Below are 24409 nucleotides of genomic sequence, written 5' to 3'. Positions count from 1 at the left end.
CAATTAGCAATAACATACAGCCAGAGCCTCTCTAGGTGAGATAACAAGCCATTTTTATAGCTCTTCTTTACGGACTTTTTTTTTGGAAAGGGGGGGAAGAAAGAAAGGGACCGAGTCTTTATTTCTTTTCATCAGGGAATAATTATTAGTGAGCTCAGAAAGCCCAAAGCTGAGTGATCTGTTGGCCAATGCAGATGATAAAACAAATCAAACAGCCTGGAGCTGGGCTGAGGCCGTCTGTCCATCCATCCGGGGGAGGCTGAGCCGTGTCCTGGCAAGGACACGGACAAGGGCCACCCACACACCGTGGATGTGTCCTGTCTGCTGCTGCAAGGGTTTATGGCATGTGGCCTGGCAGTGCCACTCACTGCCCTGGAGGGACCTGGTGCAGGCAGGGTGGCCATCGGTGCTGCTGGCTGTGCCCTGAGCCGTGTCCCCTGGTGGGCACATCGGTCCCCAGCAATGCGACCCTGAGCTGTGTCCCCCCTCGGGCATGATGGTCCCCCAGCAATGCAATCCCAAGCCGTGTCCCCCAGCAGCACTCCTGTCCCCAGGGAGGTGACCCAGCCGTGTCCTCTGCTGAGCCCCGGTCAGATGGCAGCCGCCTGCTGTCTGCCAGCGCCGCTCTCCCTTTGTATTGCGGATCGATGGCCATTGATTTTTCCTCCCGTGTAAACCTGGACGGGCCGGGACCGTGCAGGGTTTTCGTGCTCGTCTGGCTCCATCTCTCCTGTGGCCGTGCTCGGAGCAGCCCGTGCTGGGCTTCACAGTCCACCCACCTCCCTCTCGCCTCTGGAGCGACAAAACTCAAGGACATCTGAGAAAACAGCCTTGTAAAGAGTCAAGGAAACTCGGGTTTCATTAATCAGCTTTTAATGACAGGCTCTGCTGTTTGCAGTCGCTCCCCAGGGCAGCACTTCCAGCCCCTCCTGTGGTACCTGCTGGGGACTGGGCTGTGGCAGCTGGTTTGGGGCACCTGTGGGAGCAGGGTGGCCCAGTGATTCCTTCAGTATGGGGCATCCCTGGGGATACTCCTTTGAGGGGGCTCAGTGTAGGGACATTCTCCCTCCTGGTGTTACCACTTTGCAGCCACTCCTCTCCCATGGGGCAGAGTCAGGGGAGGGGACAGGGGGTTGCTGTACCCTCCCTGTCCTTTTTGTCCCCTTGCCAGAGTTTCACAGCCCAATAGGAGTGTTCCCTCCCTGGGGGACCTCTGGCTTCATGGGAGCTCCCAGATCCATCCCACTGCACCCTCAGCCCACCATGGGGAGCATCTCCCCTGCATGATGGGGACAGGGCTGGGGACATCCCCGCTTGTCCCCAGCAGCCACGGAGCCACTCTCTGGACTATTAACACTCTGCAATGATCATCAGCTCTCGTCGTAATCATTAAGACTATTAGAAAGAAATGTTGGCTCGAAGCTCGTGTCAGACTTTCCGTTCTGCTTTGCAAACGCGCACAATTAATGCCAATCAGGCGGGGGAGGCAGCCAGCTCGGATCCCGGCTGCTCCCAATCCCGGCTGTCAGCTCTCCCCATCCCGCCTGGTACATTTTCATACAATTGCTACAAACATCTGAGGGAAACTCCGCGTTCTTAGGCAGCGCTGAGTATTGTTCTCTGTTCCTTTTAATTACTCGGCATTCAGCAGCTCATCCGGCCCCGGATCGGTGGGGAAAGTAGGGATTTGTAAAACAAATGTAGAAATCTGGAGAGATGCCTTATTTTCCCATTTGGTGGCTGCATTAGGTTGTCTATGGCTAAATAAGAAAAAAATATTTAATTTTTCTTTGTCTTTTTCTTCCCCCCCCCCCTCCAATGTTGCTTTCTCCCTCTGGGGACACAGTCTGGTCCCTGTCCCTCAGGGAACCCCAGAAGCAAGGTGAGCTTGGGACAAGGGGGAAAAAGAGCAGGAATTACTTGGCCGGATGGTGGTATAATCCTTGTTACAAAAGTACACATCAATTATAAGAATTCCTACAGTAATCTTGGAAATCTATCTTTTCTGCTGAACCAGCTCATTAAAGAGCACCATTCATTTCCATCTCTCCGGGTGAGAAGGGTTTAAATCTCCAGAGCTTTGTATTACCAAATAGACTGAGGGTGGTGGACTCGTGTTAAATATTAAAAGGAAGAAGTTGATTTTTATTTTTTTCCCCCTTTTTCCCCTTCTTTTCCCCTAGACTGGCAGCCAGATGAAGTGTACTGTACAGAGGGGAGGGTGGGGGGTCCCTGCCATGAATGCTTTCCCCAGCTGTCAGTAGGTGACAAGGGGCTGCATCTGAGGACCCTCCTCACCTCCTCTTGCCCAGAGACCCCCACCAGTGTCAAGGGAGAAGGGAGGGAGGTTTCCCCAGGCCACCCTGGCAAGGCCCTGAGCCTGCGCCGGACCCGGCCGTGGCACAGGCAGGGCTTTTGTGTGCGGGCAGGGCAGCAGTGGCCGCGGGGCGAGGGACGGGCACAGAGCCCCTTTGTGTGCAGCTGCGAGCGGGGCAGCGGTGACAGAGCAGGATGTGGGGATACGGACCTGCCATGGGGATGGGGAGTTGGGAGAGAGGCTACCCAGGGATGGGGAGTGGGACCCGGGGATGGGGAGCAGCGGCCGACCGGGGTCGAGGGCGGCACAGGGCGATGTGTGCACTGCGCCGAGGCTCTGTGCAAACATGCTAATTTGTTTTCTTTCTTGCCTCGCCTTTCAGGGTAATTGGTTGCATTTGAAGCCTTTGTGAAAGCCTTTGATTATAGTAATTTCAGCAGCGCGATCTACCCTGGATTCCTTCGTCAGATTCTTTCACAGCTCAGGCACTCGGGGCTGTAATTACGGAGCAGCGCACGCCCGACTGCCACAGCTGGGGCACTGCGGTGCTGCCACTGTGGCCATGGGGGCACAGGGACCTGTCACTGCGAGGGGCAGTCGGGCCACTAGGATGGGGCAGGAGGGAGCCAGGATGGGGTAGGAGCTGTAGTGGAGAGCTTTGGTCTCTGCTGTGTTGAGTTTGTTGCATCTCAGCTGGAGACGTAGGTGCTGCAGGTGTCCAAGGTGTGGATGCCCATGCTGGGGTGGGGTCCAGGGTGCTTTTAATTGCTGCTCTGGAGGCCTTCCTAGAGCAGCTTGGCTTTTCTGATGGTTTGATCCCGTGTCCCTGCTGGGGCTGGGACCAAAAGCCCATGAGTATCTTGACCATCTGTGATGGGATGGTGGACAGCTCAGTGGGCTCATCTCTCCAGCCCCTCCTCCCCATCCACGTGCAGGATGAAGGCATGGCACGATTGTGTCAGATGAGGGAGGTTTTATTTGAGGAGCTGGTACCACACCAGAGGGGGCACGTCCGTACAGGCAGGTCCTGCTCCCACACTGCATGCTGGCCCTGCCAGGACCCCAGTGCACACAGCCAGGGCTGAGCTCTGCCAAAAACACTGCTGGCGCCGAGTGGGGCCCTGACCTTTGCTAACAGGGCCACTCCCCCCCCTCACTCCTGGCATTTCATTCCCAGTCCCACGTAATGACCTTCTCGGCAGCACCGTGCCAGCGTCTGCCACTTCCAATTACCCACGGCTGCTCAGCGCCTGGCGCAGCACGCGGGGCTCCTTCCTCCCCTCCGGGATGGCAGCGGGTTGGGGCATTGTTGCGCTGTGATCCCCCACCCTCGTGGCTCAGGCACCCTCTAGGACCCCCCCGACGCTGACCAGGTTCCAAGTCCCTGCCCTGGGGCGCTGGAGGTGCATGGCTTTCCAGAATCATTATTAACCTGTTCGAGAGCTGTTCCCGCTCACAGCGAAAATAGATCTTTAATCTCTGCCCAAAATAGCTCATTTGATGAGAGGCCTCCTTAAAGCTGACACATAAATTTAACCAGGCCGCCCGAGCCCTGTGCGGGGATGTCTGCAAATGCTCAACAGCACTTGAATTGTTGGGGTTTTTTTTTAATTCCATCATTACGGACACATCTGATACCATATTTCTTCCATCGGGTCATTCGCACTGCTCAGGAGGTGATTTGCTGTGCCCCCTTCCAGTCCCCCTGGCCCTGCTCATAAGCCAAAGGTTATTTTGGGGTATTTTTGGATGTTGATTTGACCGAGCAGTATAAGAGATTTCTTCTTGGAGCAACCATAGGAGTAGAAACCTCAGTTCTGAGTGGGATGGGAGAGACTTAGATGCTGCCCTAAGATGCCAGCAGCGAGAGGATGCTCTGTCCAGCTCTGGTGCCACTCTGTCCCTGGCTGTGTGCCATGGCTCTTGGGCTCCATGCCATCCTGGTGTCACATCAGCCCAAAAAAAGCACCGTTCCTCTGGCAGCAAAATGTTAGCTCTGTAAGTAAATGCAGGCTCTGGGGAAGTGGGAAATGGGGATGCTCAGTGTGTCACAGCTCTGCTTAGTGCCAGGTCCCAGGCTCACCCTGGCATCTTCCCAACATCTCCACAAGGCACGGGCTGGGAGAAGCCACTTGGCTGGTCTGGGTCACTTCCTCAGTCCCCCCCTTCCCCCCAGCTCCCCACTTCCCCACCATTCCAGCGAGACCCTGAGCAGCAAAATAATCACTTCCAGCATCATTATCCATTGCAAACCCCAGCTTCCAATTTTAATCAGAGGAGCTGGTGTTGCTTTAAGATCTGCGGGTTTTAAAGATCACAAGAGGGGTTAGAGAAAATTACCCTTGACTCTTACATGCTAATGTAATCTCTAACCAGATCTGCAGCACTGCAGCTAAAATTGCTTTTTAGATTAACATTTAATTATTAACAGGGCCCCCTGAAAGGCCTGGGGCTGGAGCACGCGGAGGGGAGCGGATTATCCGGGTGGGATGGAGCAGCAGGCGGGCAAGGGAAGGTCGTGGGGTGGCCGGCAGTACCGTCTGTGCCTCGTGGCACCCTCAGTGGCAAACTTTGGGCTTTATTTTACCTAGTGCTTGCCATGGTTTATGGTGGAGTGACCTTTCCATGCTTACCCATTGTAGGGCTGAGCTGTGGCATCACTGGCTGAGTGCTGCAATCCCTTCCACCCTAAATCTGGATGGATATTGACATGAGCTGCCATGGCAGCTGCCGGTACCACTGTGATGCCAGTAGGCAGCACCAGCCAAAATCCTGCTCACCCTGCAATGGGATGGGCACCTGCTGCATGCAGAGAGGAAGCCTTCCTCCTCTGGTACCTCCTCACCCTTGCAGGGTGCCATTGGATGGGAAACCAGTGTCTGTGGGGACCAGGGATGGTGGCAGTGGCTGTACCAGGGCTGCTGTGGGTGTAGCACCAATGTTCCTAGTGTTGCAGGGAACAGGAGCACTCTGGAGGGGCAGTGGGATTCTCCTCCATCCATGGAGGGACAAGGGACAGGGGTGTCCCTGGTCATGGTGAGTAGCCCTGGCACTGCAGTGGGTTGTGTTTGTTTTACTTAGCACACCAGGGACCAATGAGGGCTTTTGCTTTTTTTCCCTGCTTGCTGCCAGCCTTGGCCTGGCTCCCATGCTGTCCCGTCTGTGTGTTGGGTGCTGTTGGGAGCCTCCTGTGCCTCTCCCAGCTGGGCTGACCCCGTCACCTCCTGTTCTTGTGCCAAACCCAGCACTGACTTTTAATAACCATGGGGGACTTGGCAGTGGCATGACTCAAACAGCTTTGCAGTGTCCCTGTTCATCCCCTCCTTCCTCTCCTAACCCCCAAAACTCCTCTTTCATGGGATTACACTTCAATAGTGCCCAGGGAAGGATGCAGACATGTTGCAGCAGAGCCTGGATGGTGACCAAGACCTTGTCCCTCACCATCCCTGCCCTGTCCGCTACCCTCCATTGCCCAGCAACCGCACAGACCCACTTCAGGCTGAGACTTCAAAAGTTCCTTTTTCTTTTCTCCCCCTCCCGTCACATTTTCTTTTATCTAAATCCTCGCCTGTGAAAGCCTCTATCGACAGCTGCGCTGGCCTTATCTCGCCGGAGGGACCTTCGCAGGGCTCTCAGAGGAGATAAGCCCGACTTATCAGCCACTGATGTCAGAGGAGGTGCCAAACCCTCCCGTCACTCGGGCTTTAGACATAGAGGGTGGTGTTTTTTATTAAAGTCACGAAGACCTTGGGCTTATAAATAGTGTGATGTCGAGATGGATTAGCTGGGTGTGGGGCGGGAAGGAGTAGTGGGAGAGGGGAAGGATGGACTTGTGGCTGCCCCATCCCTGGAAGTGTTCAAGGCCAGGTTGGAAAGGGCTTGGAGCAACCTGGTCTAGTGGAAGGTGTCTCTAGTGGAAGGGAGGGGGGTGGAATGGGATGAAATGTAAGGTCCCTCCCAACACAAACCATTCTGAGATTCTAGATGATGCCAGTTGTGAGTTGTGGGATGCAGGGTTGGGCGTCCTGGTGGGAATGTCTTGCCATGTACAGCAGTGCTGGCTGGATGGTGGTGGATCCACAGCCTGGGCAGAGGCCGTGCGGATGCGGGGCGTTCCGGCAAAACTGCTGAGTGTTGCCTTTCCTGCCACGAAAGAGCCAGAGCAGCTTGAACTAAATCGGATCCTGCTGATTGGAATTAGTTCAAATGCAGATGGAGCTAACTAAGCCGGCGCTAAGCGTTGGACAGCCCAGTGCCCAATTCCCATCAGCTGATTCAGGGGCTTTTCTGAGCGGCATTAACAAAATGCCACCGTGGCACAGATGCCCATTGTGCCGGGCGCCCACCCTCCCGCCCACGGGCGCTCTGGGAGCTTGGGGCCCCCGGCAGGGTGCCAGGGTGGACAGATGGATGGTGTTGTGGCACCGGAGCCCTCGTGGTTCTGAGTGTGCCCGTGAAGTGCAACGTAGCTGTCGGAAAAATCATCTCTGCTGCGAGACGCCGGGAGACGAGGGCAGAGCCGGGGTCTGAATTAATCGGTGCCTTTATTCGGTTTGGCAGGTGGCTCCTGCATCTCAGTGATGCTCCCTGGGCAGGGTGGGGATGGCTTCAGGAGGGTGCTGGGCTGTGTACGGCAGTGGTGGTGACAATGGTGACAACTTTCGCCAGCGTGGGGGTGTCCCCAGGGACGTGCATTGCTGGGCCCCAGAGTCAAGGGTGCCCTCAGCTGCTGTGACAGGTCACCAGCACCTCCCTGGACCAGGGCTGCACCCGTGCCCTCCCTGTGCCTGCACATGGTTTTGGTGACCCCCTGGGTGCTTTCCCCTTGCCTTCCCTGTGCTGGCACATGGATTCAGTGATCCCCTGGGTGCTTTTCCCATACTTTCCCTATGCTGGCACATGGATTCAGCGGTCCCCTGGGTGCTTTCTTCTTGCTCTCAGCTGTTTCCCCAAGGACCATCAGTTACCTGATCCTCATCCAGCAATGGCACGAGCCGCCCACGGCGCCAGTGTCTGCCAGGGACACAGGTCAATGTCCCCATGAGGAGCCGCCTCTCCGCAGGGAGGAGGTGACGTCCATTGCTAATCGGCCAGATGGTGACACCCGGCGGGACGCCAGCCCTGAGGTCACTGCAGAGCTGGGGCTCAGGTACAGCAGGAGCCAGTGCCGTCATCCATCCCCCGCACGGCCCCGGGTGCCCTGACCTGCGTCCACCCTGCAGGGACAGGGATGGGGACAGGGACGGGGTCAGGCGGCTCCTGGCACGGAAAATCCAGGCGGTGGGCGCGTGCCGGGAGAGCTGAGGCACCGGGAGCAGGGCTGCGTAATGAACCCCGAGTCCCGGCGGGGAGAGGCGAGCTCCTGGCAGTCAAGTGTGCTCAGCCTCTGAATAAGAAGCACTTCATTCTCTTTTCAAACTGTATAATTTCTGCCTGATTGTAATGGCATATTTTAAAATTACCAGAAATCGAAGCCAGAAAATGGATACGGCTGCTTTTACTGCGAGCTGCGTTAACAAAGGATATGTAATGCATGAAATAAAAACACCTCCCTGCCCCCCTCCTTTTTTTTTTTAAGACAGTAATAGGAGAAAATTGGTTTTGAAACTGAATAAAAGTCCCTTTCAGAGGAAATCATTTCTTTCAGGGTACCTTTGCTGAAAGTAAAATAGTGAATAATGAAAGGTGGTTACATGATTGTCTTTCATTTAGAGAGCGCGAGGACAGATGGAATCTGGGAGAAATGCACGATTGGAATAATTGCATGGTAACAAGGCGCTTGTTGTGAAATTAGTATCTTAAGAAAGTAGTGAAAAAGGCTTTTACTCATGAATACTTCATTATTAGGAGAAAACAGCACAATTTGGGTTCTCCAGACACCTGCTCGGTATTAGATTACTTCTTCCTCCCCTCCTCCTCCTCACACCTTTTGCCGATGAGTCTCCATGCCACCGGTTTGCTGGGGGGAGATGGGGTGAAACCCCCAGCCCCATGGGCAGAGCCCAGCCAAGGCACAGACACCCTGCATGGATCCCATTCCAGGGACAATCCCAGGGCCTGGGACCCCCTGCCTGCGGGAGCAAGCGGCACACGTGCAGGTACCGTCTGTGCCTGTGGTGACTGTGAAGGGGTTTCAAAGGGTGACATTTAAACCAGTGAAGCACAGAGAGCCCCGGGCACGGCTCTGGGATCATCCGTCCGTGCTTTGCTTCTTGGCAGTGATGGCCACGGGCTCTGCCAGCGCCTGCCCGAGGCCACCACGTGCCCGAGGCCACCACATCACTCCCCTGCACGGCAGTGCCAGCACCGCTCACCAACACTGGGACATGTGGGAAACATCCCGGATGGCTGCAGGAGGTCACGATTCCCCCCCAACAGAAGATGAAGTGATGTACCCAGCAGTGACACCCGTTCGTGACCTCCAGTTGTGCCCCCTGGCCATCCGTAAGCGTTCAGCCGGAGAGCAGTGGCTCAAGAGCTGTGACACCGTGGATGGGCATCACTGCCTGTTTTCCTGCTGCTCCCGCCCATGTCTCCCTGCCCTCTCCAAGTGGGAATATCTCTTCCCGCGCCAGCCGGAGCAGTGGGAGGGTGTCAGCAGCAACTGGTTATAACTCACGGCCTCGCGGCGGCTGGTGAAGGGCGTACAATGAGCAGCGCGGTGGCGGCGGTGACTTTGGCCTGACCCCTCCAGCTTTTGTTGAGCAGATTTTGATGCCAGCTGGGAGCTGGCGACAGATCCCAGGACCCAGAGTGGGATGTTAACACTGTCTTTCCCCAGCCTTGGCCAGGGTCACTCTGTGCCGGGAGGTGCTGGCTGGCACGCTGGCAGAGCAGTCTGGCACTGCTGGAGCGCCGTGCCGGGGGGATGCCCCAGCTCTGCCCCATTCCCAGTGGGAAGGGCAGAAAGCTCTGCAGGCAGCACAAATCACCCACTGAGACCTTCATTTCTTTTATATACATTCCTATTTCTTTCTGGCTTTCAGAGTTAGTTATTTATCTCCAGAGGAGCAAAGGGCATTGAGCGCCATGGAGGTCCTGCCACCAGCTCTGCTGGGTGGGCACGGGGGTAGTGACAGTGGGGTGGGCAGGTCCCCTCCCTCACCCGTGTCTCTTCTCTCTCACAGGGTGCGGGGCGGCAGTGCCCACCAGGAAACCCAGACCATGCTGGCCTGTCTGCAGAGGACCCAGAACCCCCCAGCCCAGCACCTCCCCTGCCCCAACAAGGCGCTGGAGCCGCGCAAGTGTAAGTGCCTGGGGGGGCGGGCACCCGCTTTGATGCTGTTTGCCTTATTGAAAAAGACATTTATTTAACCGATAATTAAAAAGAGCAGGAGAAGCGGGAAGTGGAGGGGGGGGAGGAAGGAGCCAAGATAAGCAAATTAAATTGGGTTACTGTGGTTGATAAGTCCAACTTCAGCAAATGTTGCAGAGCTGCCTGGGAAGCGCGGCGGCAGCAGCGGATGGTGCCATCGCCAGCTCCACAGCCCCCTAAACCACCCCGGCCCTTCCCCCCCTAATTACTTTCCCCGTTTTGCTGCAGCTCGCCTTCCCCAGGAGCTGGCCTTTCAGATAAGCTGTAAACTAGTTACATTAAAATGGGATCCAAAAGGTCACTCCGGCAAAGCACCTGTCTCTCCCAGCCTTTGTCTCTCAATCCAAACCGTGATTAAATGTATATTTAATGAGCCTGCTTTAGGCAGGCGTGTTTGACCTCCCCGGCTGGGAAAGACGCATTAAGATTCTCAAGTGATGAATGTGTGTTTTAAAGAGGGGAGTGGATATTTTTCTGCTGGTCTCAGTTGGATTTTTAAACATTGCCGGCTGAAGACAAATCAGCTGCTAAAGCTCTGCTTGTTAGGCTGTGACAGCCCCCGGGCGTTTGTTTAATGAGCTGGATTTTCCTGGAGACGTTTTTTTCCCTCTACCTGGGCACCCCGACACAGCTGACTCAGCCTGGCACGGGTGATGCTTGACCACCCTGGGGACCCCTGGCATCACTCTGGTGTGGTGTGGGTTACACTGCCAGACAGGAGGGTTATTTGTTCCTGGAAGTTATTTTGTCCCTGGAAGTTATTTTATCTCTGAAAGTTACCTCTGGAAGTGTTCAAGGCCAGGTTAGATAAGGCTGGGAGCAACCTGGTATAGTGAAAGGTGTCCCTGCCCATGTCAGGGAAGTGTGACTGGGTGGTCTTTAAGGTGACTTCCAACCCAAACTGTTCCAGATCCTGTGATTTTTTTGTGTGAAGCTCCCCAGTATCCAGCACAGGGAATAGAATACCCAGTCCAGAGGTGAGGTGATGGGCACCCACATGTCACAGGCAAGGAAGCAGCTTGCAGTGCATCAGAGCATGTGGTGCTGCCCAGGTCTCCTCCTTGTCAGTGCCTGGAAGGAAAATGTATGTTGCTCTTGTAAAATTGTTCCCAATCCATCATGCTTGGGCATCATGAGACACAGGGCTGGCATGAGGTGTCCAGCTCCTAGAGCACCTCATTGCAATGGGATAGTTAGCTCAGCCGTGCCCACAAGGTCCAAGACCTGTGGGCAGGATGAGCCTGGCAGGGTTTGCTGGAGATTGGAGGTGTTCAGCACAGAGTATGTTGGTGTTGAGCTGGTGTGATGCTGAGGTCAGAATACACCTGCTGGTCCCTGCAGCATTCCCTGGATGCAGCCCAGGGCTGGGGATCATCTCAACTCACAGGGTGAGGCCCAGGGGCACCCTCCTGCCATGGAGTTGGTGCTCTCCAGCATTTCCCAACCAGTCAAGATGCTGAAATAAGGAGGTTTAGGAAGTAGGAGCCCATAGGCTCACCCTGTGTCCCCTGGTGGGGGGACACAGCAGGGCTGAGCTCCCCTCCAGACCCCTGTGCCGCGCTTGCTGCCGGCCGCCACCAGCCAGGTCACCTTAATCAAAGTTTAGCTGCCCGTATGTTTCCGCTCATTATGGGCCAATCCGGCCCGTCTCGCTGCTCCCTGCCTCCCACCAGTGCAAATTAAATTGCAGGTGACATCCAGGGCCACGCATCTGGCTTGGAATACAATTTTCCCTTCTTTATTTATGGCACCTGCGGTGAGCGCGGCGTGGAGGGGCTGGAGAGCCGGCACAGGGCCGAGCCTCCAGAACGCCCGTGTAGGTAATCGACACGGAGAGCGTTCTCTTAAAACCAGGCGCAATTTAGAAGTGCTTCTGATTACTTAATTTGCTCCTGAGTATCTCAGTAATTATCTTTATGGGTCTTATTTCTGTCCTCTGGCATTGTTTCTGTCGATATTAAATGAGTCTGGCTCTCGGCACATTGGCCGTCTGGCCCGGCACCACTGTGAAATCCTATTATCCTGCCCGCGCCGCTGATTAATTTTGGTATTAATTTCACGTAAAAGGTGAGCTGACTAATTTTCCTGCCCATGCAGGGAGCTCCCAGCCCAGTGTCTTTGCCCCACAGTTCTGCCCCTTGCCTCTCCTGCTAATTGTCATCCCCCCATCTCTGTGCCCCCTGCACCAGTGCAGCTGCATCCCAGTGGGCTCAGAGCATCCCACAAAATCCATCCTGGTAAAGATGGAGGTGACTTTGCTGCCATGCTCACCATTGCCAGCCAGTATTCCCAGGGCTGTTCCACAGGCACTAGCCCAGCATTCTGGCATTACATCCTCAAGGAGGAGGATGCAAGAGGGTGCCAGAGCCCTCCCAGCCCTGCCTGTGCCTCCAGCCGAGGAGCAGGAGCCTGTGGAGAAGCAGCATCCTCAGGAAAATATCACGTCCAATTAACTGCAGCAGCCTGGTCCCTTTTGATTTTATTCTGGGCGCATTACAGGAATCCTGAGCTTTATTTAAATTATAAATCAAATAATACCCCTCTCAGACTGACCAAACTCTTTGCTGCTCCTGTTCTCGGCAGTAACAGAGCAGTGGCTGGTATGTAATTAAATGTTACTTCCCATGTGCCCTACTCCAGCCAGCCTGGGGCTGGATGTGTGGAGGAGGGCAGGATGTATTCCCCCTAAGGGGCTGGGATCCATAAAGAGCTGGGAGCCGTGGTGAGCTCACAGAGCTCCCTCCCTGCTAACCTCAGGAGCATCCTCCATCGCCTACAAGAAAGATGAAGAGGGACTCTTTACAAGAGCATGGAGGGACAGGACAAGGGGGAATGGCTTCAAACTGACAGAGAGCAGGGTTAGATGGGATACTGGGAAGAAATTCTTCCCTGTGAGGGTGCTGAGGCCCTGGCACAGGTTGCCCAGAGAAGCTGTGGCTGCCCCATCCCTACAGTGTCCAAGGCCAGGTTAGACAGGGCTTGCAGCAACCTGGGGTAGTGGAAGGTGTCCCTGCCCATGCTGGGGGGTTGAATGGGATGAACTTTAAGGTCTCTTCCAACCCAAGCCACTCCATGATTCTGTCACTGTGCACATCCTCCTGTGGGACCTGTCACCTCAGCCCTGCTGGGACAGTGTCATAAATGACTCTCTGGGGATGGCATGAGCCCTCCCGGGGTCTGTCTGGGTATTAAAATACCAATGAGAGGGGATGGCCCTTATGAGAGGTGATGGCCAGGGCTCAGCGAGTGGGCATCCCGCTCTGGGATCACCCACACCTCTCCCCGCTCACCCGTGGGGACTCTCATCAGTGATAAACCTGTTTAATTGTACATGGGATGAAGGCCTGTTTAATGGCTCCTCGTTACCCAATTCTGCTCATTCCAAGGGCATTTTCATTAGAGTGGCTGCAGCCAGGCTCTGCTCATGTACACACCCATAAAATATCATTTTAATTTCATGAGGGGTTACACATGAGTGAAGTAAGATTAATTCTTTCATTTTCACTTTCTGGAAGGGATCGGTTAATGATGGTTCTGTGTATTTATGTACGTGCCATAAAAGGGAGTTCAATTAACTGCTGGGCCCAAAATGTGCTGTTGACTTGCACTTTCCCTGCCAGGAATCGCTGCAAAAACACTTTTCCATTGGTCACGTGCATGGTGGGGATGGAGGCTGAGGGGGGGCTCAGTGCCCACTTCCCAGGATTACACCAATCCATCGGCTGGGCACTGGCAGACCCCAGGATGGGCCACTTTGCATTGGGAGCGCCCACCCTGCTCCCCTCAGCAGGTGCAAAGCCTGTGTCTTAAATTAATTCCAGTACTAATTGGCTGTAGATGAATGGGCAGAGGGGCCGGGGGCAGCTGGGAGGAGCTGTGGAACTGCTGAGGGTGGTGGGATCTCCTCCTGGTCACAGGGTCCTCTCAGTGACTGTGTGGTGAGATGGCACTGGGTTGGCATCAGGGCTATGTTGGGTGTCAAAGGGTGGCACTGGGGCAGCACTGGAATGGCATTGGCATAGGGTTGTGTTGGGATGGCCTCAGGATGGCATTGGGGTGGCCTCAGGGCTCTGTTGGCTTCAGATAAGTGGCACTGGGATGGCTCTGGCGTGGCAGTTGTGTTGGGATGGCCGCAGGATGCCTTCGGGATGGCATCAGGACTGTGCTGGGGCAGTGTTGGGTGACATACAGGTGGCATTGAGGCAGTATTGTGGCAGCATTGTGATGGTGTTGGGGTGGCATCGGGGTGTCGTGGGAGTGCAATTGGGGTGGCACCAGGGCATCCTCATGGCCATGATGGCCCCTCTTCCTGCACCATTGGCCTTTGCTGCACCAACATGGTGGCTGCAGTGGTCAGTGGTGGCCACGATGGCACAGTGGCTGCGGTGGCACAGTGGCTGCGGTGGCACGGTGTGTCTGCGCTGGCCGGTGCACCGTGCACGGCACCGCGCTAATACCTCGTGGAGGAGACAAATGGGAAGTGACACGTGTGTGTGTAGACGGGTATTTGTGGTGACGCTTTGACTGCAGATAATAAAGTGCTCGCCCTGAGGTGATCCAATTCAGCAGCCGCCTCGGCAGAGCCGCGCGCCGACGAGGGGGAGAAGAAAGGGGAGGAAGAAAGGCCCGTCTGAAATGACATGTCAGCCTAAAAAGGGAACGTGTTAACGGATGAATATCTGGGGACGGCGAAGCCCGGCGCTTCCCTTTGTGCTTTGTCATGAATTTTGTTGTCTTTGCAGATTCCGGCGCTGCCGCGTGGGGTTTGCCACCTACGGTTATTCAGATGGATTTCTCCCACTATTATTTCTGTAGTTGGTTTAATTTAAGCCCCCAGGGCCAGGGCGTGTTTGTCTCAGCTCCTGGCACCGATGGTGCTCCACGCCGGGGTTCGGGGGGTCCCGCAGTGGGGACTCTGCAGCAGGGACACGGTGATTTTGGGGACAGTGCAGTGATGCTGAGGGTGCTGGTCGTGGGTGACTACAGTCCCTGGCTCTTGGTGGGGGTTCTGGGGACCCCCCGCCACATCTGCCGTGGCCTCTGCACCTCCCATCCTGGGGACACTGTCACCATAGAAACCACGGCACATCACAGGGTGGGAGAGCCAGGGCGATGTGACAGCAGCACAACCTGCCCAGTGTGGCACTAGGGGCACAGCACCGGTGGTCCCCGCACCCAACAGCACTCAAAAAACAGCGTGAGGGGCTCAGAGGACCTGTGGTTGCTCTGTCCAGGCTGGGGGCTGCACCCCCATGCCCACCCACAGCTCACCCTGGGTCTGGGCAGGTCTGGCAGCAGCCCCAGCCACCCCTCAGCTCCACTTGGACCCCCCCTCGGGCTTTGCCCTGCCCTTGGCCAGGGGTCACCACCCGGCTCCTGGCCCCAGCTGTGCCAGGCTTTGCCCTCCAGCCCTCAGCGCAGCCAGTTCCTGCCCAAACAGCTTTGCCACCTGGGGCTCAGACCCAAACTTGAAGGACTGTGCTGATTTGTTAAATGTAGCAGCTTTTGTTTGTTTTCTTCCAAGTGTTTCCCAAATATTGAGGTTTCTTCCAAGTGTTTTGCAAATATTTAGGGTTTAGCTCTTGCAAAATCTGTTCCCAGTGTAGCAGGCAGAGATAAAGGGGATTTTTTGATGCTTTTTGAAGCTTTGAAGGCATTGGGATCTCCTTGCTGCAAGGGGAACAGGGATACTGGTCCCAAAGCTGGGGATGAGCTCTTGGCTCTCAAAGAATTTAATTCATTTGGAGGCTGTAGCACTATTATTTTTTAATAAGAGCCATTGGCAGGTCTGCTCAGGTCCCCAGCATACTCCTGCCTCCCCCCGGCATCGCTCCCTTTCCCACCCCCTCCTGCCCCTGTGCAAATTAAAAATCCTGCCTAATTGCTGCCCTTCTGCCCTGCTGGCTCTGGGAGGCCAGGCAGGAGCAAACCACGAGCTCAGGGCTGGAAATGTCAGCACTTTCCTGGAAGAGGGACAGGGCAGGATGGGGAGGGAGGGCAAGGGTGGGAAGAGGGAGGGTAAGAATGGGAAGAGGGAGGGTGAGAATGGGAAGAGGGAGTGCAAGGATGGGAAGGGACAATGAGGGTGAGGAGGGAGGGCGAGGTTTGGCAGGATTCTCAGGGCTCCCAGGAAATGCCCCTTCACAGGGTGAATGTGGTCAATGGGACCACATGAAGGCAGAGCAGGGGCAGATGGTTTTCTTCGGCTGCTGTCACATTTCACTCGCTTTTCGGGGCTGAGCCCTCCATTGATGCTTTTTTCCCATCTGTAAAAGGGTGGAAAACATTTTCCTTTGGGACCAGGAGAAAGCAAGGCCCGTGTGCAGCTCCAGGGAGCTTCCAGCCGCACGTCGCCTTCGGCAGCTTTATAAAGATTTCCTGCTGAGATTAGTTCTTTCATTTATTGCAAAATATTGTAGCGCTTTCGATGTGTAAAAATAGGGATTGTCCCATCTTATCTCAAAAGGAATGGAGGGGAGGGAGGGAGCAGTGAGTGTCTGTGCTGCTGTTAACCAGTGAGGTGCCATGTGCTGCCACAACATTCCTCTTGGCTTCTCCCCGTGAAGTCCTTGCTCAGGGCTGCTGGCGCTGATCCCTGGGATGTACCCCCTGTACACCCCATGTCCTGCTCCCTGTCCTCTTCCAGAGGCAGGCAACTGCCTCGCAGTGTCTCCTGCAGCATCATGGCCTGGAAATTAAAGGCACAAATTGCCAGTACCTGTGCTTGCCCTCCTCCAGGGAAGAGAGAACACAGACAGGAATTCTGTCCCCCAGCAGGCTGGGGAATACACAGGCACCTGGGTTGTGGGAACAGCATGGAGCATCCTTCCTGGTGCTGGGTGTCCATCCTGTCCTTCCTGGTCCTGAGCATCCTTCCCGGTGTCAAGTTTCTTTCCTCGTGCTGAGCATCCTGGTCCTAAACATCCTTCCTGGTTGTGAGCATCCTTCCCATTACCAAGTGTCCTTCACCGTACTGAGGATCCTTCCTGTTGCCAAGCATCCTTCCTTGTGTTGAGCATCCATCCTATCCTTCCTGATACTGAGCATCCTTCCTGGTCCTGAGCATCCTTCCTGGTGCCATTTTGATCCCACAACTGCTTTATCCAGGCAGGCTGTGATTGCCAGAGCCGGAGCTGGATGCTGCCGCTCTGTGAGCTCTCGGGTGCCCGGATTGCTTCCTGACTGACAGCTGAGCAGCCCCATCAGGTCTGTCACTGCCGTGGAGCCCGGCCCCAAGGGTCGAAATTTAGGGCTGTGCTGTTAACCCGGCCTCACTCCCCACTTTGTAACTGCTTTAGGGCCTTTAAAGAGTACAGTTGAAAGCAGAATTAATTAGGGGGGCCTGGCAGGGTTAATTAGGGGGGCCTGACAGGGCAATTAGGGGGGCCAAGCAGCTGGGTCTCACTGAGCCCATTGTGTCCCAGTGGTGCCGAGGGTGGGGGTAACTGGGAGTGTGTGGGTTTGTGCTGCACAAGCCTTGGATCGCTGGTCTCCCATTAGCCTTGGTCTCTCCTGCCGTAAGGGTGGCTTTGGTTATCTTCCCTCCCCTCCTTTCTTCCCATCTTTCCTTTTTTCCCAGCCCTTGAGGGCTGTGGCTGCCTCCAGGCACGGTGTGGGGATCCTGGCTCCACCAGGGGTGTGAGGGTGCAGGGGATAAGTGGGATATGGGAGAGGCTGGGGATGAAGGGAATGAAGGGGATGGGGAGGATGGGGGGGAAGCTGAGGATAAGGGGATGCAAGGGATGCAGGGAATAAAGGGATACTGGGGATGCAAGGGATGCCTGCAGCGTGTGTACATGTCAGGAGAGGTTTCTGGAGGGTTTCTCCCATCCCCTCCCATCCCTCCTGCAGCTGCCCTCAATCTCTGTTGGACATTTTGCACTGACCCGCTGCTCCAGGCACAGCAGGGTCGGAGCTCCCCGATCCATAAACCGAGATTTATTCCAGATCGTGGCACCGGCGGGGTCTGGGATTTACATCTGTGGCTCGGGCCGGGTTTGGTGGCCAATTTGCTAAAGTAAAAAGTTGTTTAGCTGGAGGCGTAATCTCATAAGCCCGTGCTGCCATTAGCCAGGGTCTCCTCTCTGCCTGGCTTTCCAATAATGCTCCGAGCACAAGCTCGGAGTAATATAAAAAGCCATCGGATTATTACTGCGGGCGATGCATTTTCCATTTACAGTAATAAAATACTGAAGAAACAAAACAATTTAAAATTCCAATAAAATTCAAACCAAATCTTTGGCTGCTGAGCAGATTCAATTATTTAGCTGTTATTGAGTGCAGGCTGGAAAAATAGAGCAGGTCAGGGAGGGAGGGGGAGCTGTGAGCCTTGGGGGGTGCCCAACTCATCCCGTGGGAATGCCAGTGAGGGAGGGAGCTGGGAGGCACCGTAACATCTGGGAGAAGCTGTTGGTGGATGCTTGTTGCTGCCAGTGGCTGGGTTTGGTTTAGGGATGGCAAGAGCCATGGTGGTGGCGTGTGTCAGCCCCCGGGGGTCTGTCGCTCATCCCACCCGGCCCTGGTGTGTTGGCTCCGATGGTCCAAGTTCAAGAGGAGGTGGACAAGGGGGACAAACCCGACGGTGAGTGGCTGTGTCAGAGCTGGCTGTGCCTGAGGGGTGACGAGGTGGCTCGGGCGAGTTTGCATCTCTCAGTAATTACAGCCCGTTGGAAAGCAGTAATTACTGCGGAGAGCGGGAGCGCCGCCGCCGCCGCCGTGCCGGCAGCCGCCGGGAAATCGGGCTCTCTGTAATTTTCCCGGCGGGGGTTCGGTGCGTCACCCTGATATGTGACAACACACCGAATTGGTGGCTTGTCACATCCAACCCAGCTGGCGCAAAGAGGCGACAAAGGCAGCTCGGGGCTCCCTCCAGCCGGGCACGCGCCGGCGCTGGGGCTGGTGGGTGGGATGCGCTTGGCCAGGCTTGGCTCACCAGGACCACAGCAGTGGGCAGTGCCAGGGGGCTGCACAGGGCCGTGCCAAAAGTGTCACCTGCAGCCCCCTGCAGCACCTGCAGTGCTTGGGGACAGGGCTTTGGTGACGTGTGCTGGGGAACTGCAGTGGCTTTGGCGCCCCACTCCCTTCAGCAACAGCCTCTTGTTTTTTAATATTTTTCCTTGGAAAGGAGCGTTTCCCTGGAATGTGCTCATTAGGGATTCTGCAAGTGTCACCAGCTAATTAGTGTCATGTTAATTGAGTATTCACGATGCTGCCACCTCCAAGGACAGCGGTGCCAGCATGAAGGGGAATGCAGATGTGCGTGGCTCGCCATGCCGTGCTGTGCTCTGCCGGTGCTGTGCCATGCCATGCCATGCCATTCCGTGCCATGCCATGCCATTCTGTGCCATGCCATGCCGTGCCACTGGGCAGGGCGGTCCCACTCACAGCCCCCTGCACTCACTGGCCTGGGGGGTGCCCGTGCCCAGCAGAACCCACCATGCACACTCACGTGTGCCCACACACCTCACCAGCTGCTCTGCAGCTGTGCCAGAGTTTTCCAGAGGCTGGGCAGTTGGTGCCCGGGATGTCCCTGGCAGGGCCAATGCCACACACCCCGCACGTGTCCTACCGGAGGGAGCTGCTGGTGCTGTGCCCTCCTGTCTCCCGGCAGCTCCATTAAATCCTACTCAAAGGCACCGGTTTTAATTGGCTTAATACACTCGTTAATAACAGTGTCTATTTAAGACACCTGTAAAAAGCCCATAACATCAGCTTAATGGGGGGAATGGCTGGCGCAGGCACTGCGTCCTGCCTGTTCAATTACTGCGCTGATGGAGAGCTTGGAGAGCACGGAGAGCATGCAGAGCACGGGCAGCATGGAGAGCTTAGAGAGGGGCCACGGCCTCACTGCTGCCTCTCCCAAACCCCCTCTGCTTCTGGGGGGTCACGTGGAGCCCTACGACTACCAATGCTCCCCTCCCCTGAATCCTGGTTTTAACACAGTGCCTGGTTCATCTGAGCATGCCACAGCCATGGAAACATCACTCAGAGAGGATTGGGACAGGAAAGGCCTTTGTTGGGGTGTGGAATGCACCCAGTGGTGCAGCTTTTCTGTGGTGACTTCGCCACCCAGCAAGGGGTGGCATCAGGAATCGCTGGTCCTGGTGGATGGGGAGCACAGTGCTCCCCAGCATGGAGGCTGCAGTCCCCTGCCCCTGGATACAGCGGGGCTCCACTCCCTGGGAACCTCAGAAAGGGTCCCTGGGAGCGCTGGGGCTCCTCAGTGGGGGATGCCAACCCCAACCCCTCCAATTTGACCATCTCCACCTTGCAAAACCTTCCTCTGAGCAGGCACCAGGTCTGGCATGTGTACCCTGGTGTGCCACAGACATCCCTTGGCAGGGCTGGGAGTTTGGGGACCAGCTGGGAACCATCATTCCCATGTGCCGACGTGTACGTGCATGTACTTCTGTGTATGTGTGTGTATGTGTGTGTGTGGAGATTTTAAACACCTAATTTATTCCATCTATTAGATAGATTTTGTAGATTTAATCATTTTCACAGTTGGTGGCTCATTGGATACTCAAGATAAACTCCAAATGAAAGTATAATGGGAACGACAAATGAGTTTTCACACCAGAATGGCAGAAACTTGCTCAGGAAAGAGTTTGAAAGGAACAAAACTATATACATATATAATTTTTTTTTCTGCAGTGGCTTTTGCTGACTCCAGTAGGTTACCACAGTTAATTTCACCAGTTTTGTTCATCTGTAAAATTGCATAAAAGTGACATTTTTGTGCTCATTATAGGAACTGCTGATTTATGGCTGGTAAATGCAATGCTTTTCCATTTTTGGTGAGGTTCTCGTAGCAGCGCAAAGCACCCATGAAATTGCTTGTATAATGTAGTTTAAATCCAATCTCGGAGAAAGATTCCCCCGTTGGGTAAAGTGACATTTCCATTCTCCACACCGAGTTTATTTTAGGCCACTTACAAGTGACTCCGTCAGCGGGAGGGGGCAGGTTGTTGCCGTGGCCTGGTTTCTGCCGGGAGCGGGTGGGATCCGGCGGGGGGTGGTGGGTGCTGGGGCGCCGGGTCCCCTCGTCCCGGATTCACCCTACACTTTGCTCCCGCAGGTGAGACGGTGGCACCGATGCATTCCCCGCGCTACCCCAGCCCCGCCGAGCTGGACGCCTACGCACAGAAGGTGGCCAACAGCCCGCTGACCATCAAGATCTTCCCCACCAACATCAGGGTCCCCCAGCACAAGCACCTTAACCGGACGGTCAACGGCTACGACACCACGGGGCAGCGGTACAGCCCCTACCCCCTGCACGCCGGCGGCTACCAGGGTCTGCTGGCCATCGTCAAAGCCTCCGGCAAAAGCGTGGTGAAGAACTCGGAGGGGAAGCGGACTAAGCTCTCGCCCGCCCAGGTGGGCGTCGCTCCCTACCCCGCCTCAAGCACTTTAGCTCCGGGTCCCTCCTGCGCCGGGCAGCTGAGCTACCACGGCGGCCAGAAGCAGCTGGAGGGTCCTGTGCCCAACGTGACGGTGGCAGCCTCAGTGCTGCCACTGGCAGGCAGGAGCCTGGCCCTGCCACCCTCCAACCTGCCCTCCATCCAGAGCATCATCTACCAGATCAATCAGCAGTGCCAGGCGCAGGGTGCCCAGCCGGGCTGCCCGGCTGTCGTGGCCGCCCACCCCAGCCCGGCCAAGCACGGCGCCTTCGGCACCGCCTACACCGGCACCGTCCTGCCCGAGTGCCGCAAGGGCGCCGACCTGGCGCTGGGCTCCAACCCGGCTGCCGCCCTGGGACCCAAGGCGGGCATCTACCCCGAGGGCATGGACTACCTGGTCTGGCAGCAGAAGCAGCAGCAGCAGCACCTGCGAATGTACAGCGGGGGCAGCGGCGGAGGGGGGCCCTCAGCAAGTCCCCTGAGACGTGTGCAGGCGCCTCGCGCCCCTACGGCCTGGGCGGCGCGGCCGAGAAGGTGAGTTCGTCCCCCTTGAACTGCATGCATGGCAACTTCTCGGTGGGGCAGTACTTCGCTCCCCCCTGGAATAGCATCCTGGTGACCCCCAACAGCGACTGTTACAACCCACCGGAGTTGGGGGCCGGGCCCCGCGAGCTGGGGGTGCCCCCGGCCGAGGGACTGCCCAGCAAGACACTCTGCAATACCTCCATCCTCAGCAGCAGCCTCCAGTCCCTGGAGTATCTCATCAACGACATCCACCCGCCCTGCATCAAGGAACAGATGCTGGGCAAGGGCTACGAGACCGTGTCTGTGCCAAGGCTATTGGACCACCAGCACGCCCACATCCGCCTGCCCGTCTACAGATAAGGGACCGATGCTGCTCTTCCCAAACCCAGGGCGAGGACTTCGGCGCGAGCCGCGCTCCCCTCCGGCACTGCACCGGTACCGGACCGTGGCAGCGAGGGCGGGGGGACGGGGAGGGGGACACAGGGTCGGCTGCCGAAAGGGCTCCTGGGACACTGGCATTTCACTGGGGTCCCCAGACTGGATACACCCGCGACCCGCTGGAAGCCGAGGCCGAAGGACCGCTTGTCTATATAGCTCAGAAATCATTTTATCTCCACGAATGTGAACAGGGAATTGCTACGAGTTGCTGCTATCCAGGGAGGGGAGGCTCTGCCACGCGCTGGCAGCGTCGGGTCGGTGTGGGGCAGAGCCCTGTGCTGTGGCTGGCCAGGAGGCTCCATGGTGGGTCCTGGCCCAGCTGTGTTCAGGAGGCTCCATGGTAGCCAGTCCTAGCCCAGTGGTGGCCAGGAGGCTCTGTGGTAGCCAGTCCCAGCCCAGCCATGGCCAGGAAGCTCCATGGTGGCCGGTGCCAGCCCAGCAGTGGCGGGAGGCTCCATAGTGGCCTGTCCCAGCCCAGCGGTGGCCAGGAGGCTCCGTGGTGAGCAGTCCCAGCCCAGTGGTGGCCGATCCCAGCCCGGTGTGTGGCCAGCGCGTGGCCACCTGACCTGTAGCTGAAGTCCGTAACTTGCACTGCTTTGATTAAAGCTAATAACTGGGGACAGTCTGGAGGCTATTTAAGAAAAACACTTGAAAACTTGAACAGATTTTTTTTTTTTAATTTTTTTTTTTTTTTAGTTGACTAGGCTGTACATCTACGTGTTGGCTGCTACAGAGTCTCCTCCCACCCCTCTTCCTCCTCATCCTCCTCCTCCTCTCACCCGGCCCCGCAGTGGCCACCGGCTCCTATTCCCACTCAACCAGGAGGTTCAGGACCCCCTCTCCCCCTGGAACCCCCCAGCTCTCACACTTCCAGGCTGTTTTATTTCCCTCCCTTACTGTCAGTTCTACCTTGGTTCTGGGTTAGAGGTGACCGCGGTACCAGGGCACTCACATACCTCCTTTTTTTCTCTTTTTTTTTTTTTAAAAACCCCCAAACAATTCCAAAATGCTCATTATGGTCCATTATTCACTCTGTGTAATTCCGTGTTTAATAGATTTGTTCATTTAAAAGAGGCTCCTCACCAGGAAATACAAAGTGTTTTGATGTTTAAAGGTAAAAGAAGAATAATATCCCAATGAAACCCAAGGTGATTGTGCTCAGAAAAGAGGTACTGTATCCCTGAAAGCCTGTTCAAGCACTAAGTGCATTTACAAATCTCTGAGAATGTTTTTTTTTTATACTAAAATTGACCATTATATTCTACTGTGAGAAGTGCTGGCTGCACTATATTGTTTTAAAAATGAGAAAACAAATGGAAAAAAAAAAAAGAAAAAAAAGAAAAAAAGAAAAAAACCAACACAAAACCCGCAAGCCGTGTGTCCGGATGGTGTTTTTCCCAAAGTAAAACCAGGATCTCGCTGGATGTGTGCTCTGGAGTCTCTTTGCTTTGCTGTGGCCTCCCCTGGGCTCCCCCAGAGCTGGGACCTCCCCCTGCTCCCTGCAGATTTTTAGGGCATGGAGGAGCATCTATAAATAACCTGTTAACGACACTGAGCCATTAATCCATCCCGGGCGCCAGCCTCTGCCTCACACCCAACAGCAGCACGTGGCCCAAATCCCTGGGGATTAGGGCTGTGGCCTCACGTGCACGTGTAGGATGCTCTGGGATGTTCGGCCCTCACCACCCCGAGGCCCCAGTGGTGGGCACTGGGATCAGGGACCGTGTCCCCCTCCTGCCGTCACCAGTGCAGTGGTGGCACCTCCGCTGCCCTCCGTCATGCCTGGCGAGTTTCCCACTGAGTTTCCCCCATGGTAGGAGCGTTCCTGGTGCCCAGGTGGGATGAGGGCTCTCCCAGAGACCTGCTGTGGTTGGAGGGCTGCTCTCCCCTAAATCATCCTCCCCTGCTCTGCCCAGCAGCAGCTTCCCGGCCCCAACAGTGAGCCAGTTGCATTAGGATAATAGTATGAAATCCCAAATACTCTGGGCCGTGGATGTGTCTCCCTGGCCTCCATGTCCTGTGGCAGTGACATACAGTGTGTCCTTATCCCGACCAGAGAGTGGGCTGAGGGTGGGAAGGGCTAATTGCCTTCTTTGCCTGGCTGGGAGGGCACAGGGATGGGATGGGATGGGATGGGATGGGATGGGATGGGATGGGATGGGATGGGATGGGATGGGATGGGATGGGATGGGGGTGGGGACAGATATGGGGATGGAGATGAGGATGGGGACAGCGATGGGAATGGAACACGGGCAGGGATGGGATGCGATGAGTATGAGACAGGGGTAGGGATGGGGATGAGGGTGGGGTTGGGACAGAGACAGGAACGTGATGGGATGGGAATGGGGAAGGGGAAGAGAATGGGAACAGGGATGAAGAGAGGGTGGAGATGGGGATGAGAGAGGAATAGGGATG

General features: G+C 55.9%; 1 protein-coding gene across 1 annotated transcript; it reads left to right on the top strand.

Annotated features, from left to right (window-relative positions):
• Positions 1-2592: 2592 nt before the first annotated feature.
• Positions 2593-23348, top strand: FAM222A (family with sequence similarity 222 member A). The gene is given in 3 exon segments (XM_050318375.1): positions 2593-9563; positions 20710-21488; positions 21491-23348. Coding segments are annotated over 3 exon segments (1422 nt in total). The 5' UTR covers positions 2593-9346; the 3' UTR covers positions 21917-23348.
• The last annotated feature ends 1061 nt before the right edge of the window (positions 23349-24409 follow it).

The sequence above is a fragment of the Myiozetetes cayanensis genome, unplaced genomic scaffold (genome assembly GCF_022539395.1).
Source record: "Myiozetetes cayanensis isolate MyiCay16 unplaced genomic scaffold, myiCay2020 scf21, whole genome shotgun sequence".
Classification (NCBI taxonomy): domain Eukaryota; kingdom Metazoa; phylum Chordata; class Aves; order Passeriformes; family Tyrannidae; genus Myiozetetes; species Myiozetetes cayanensis.
This window is presented reverse-complemented; position numbering and strand designations above follow the sequence as displayed.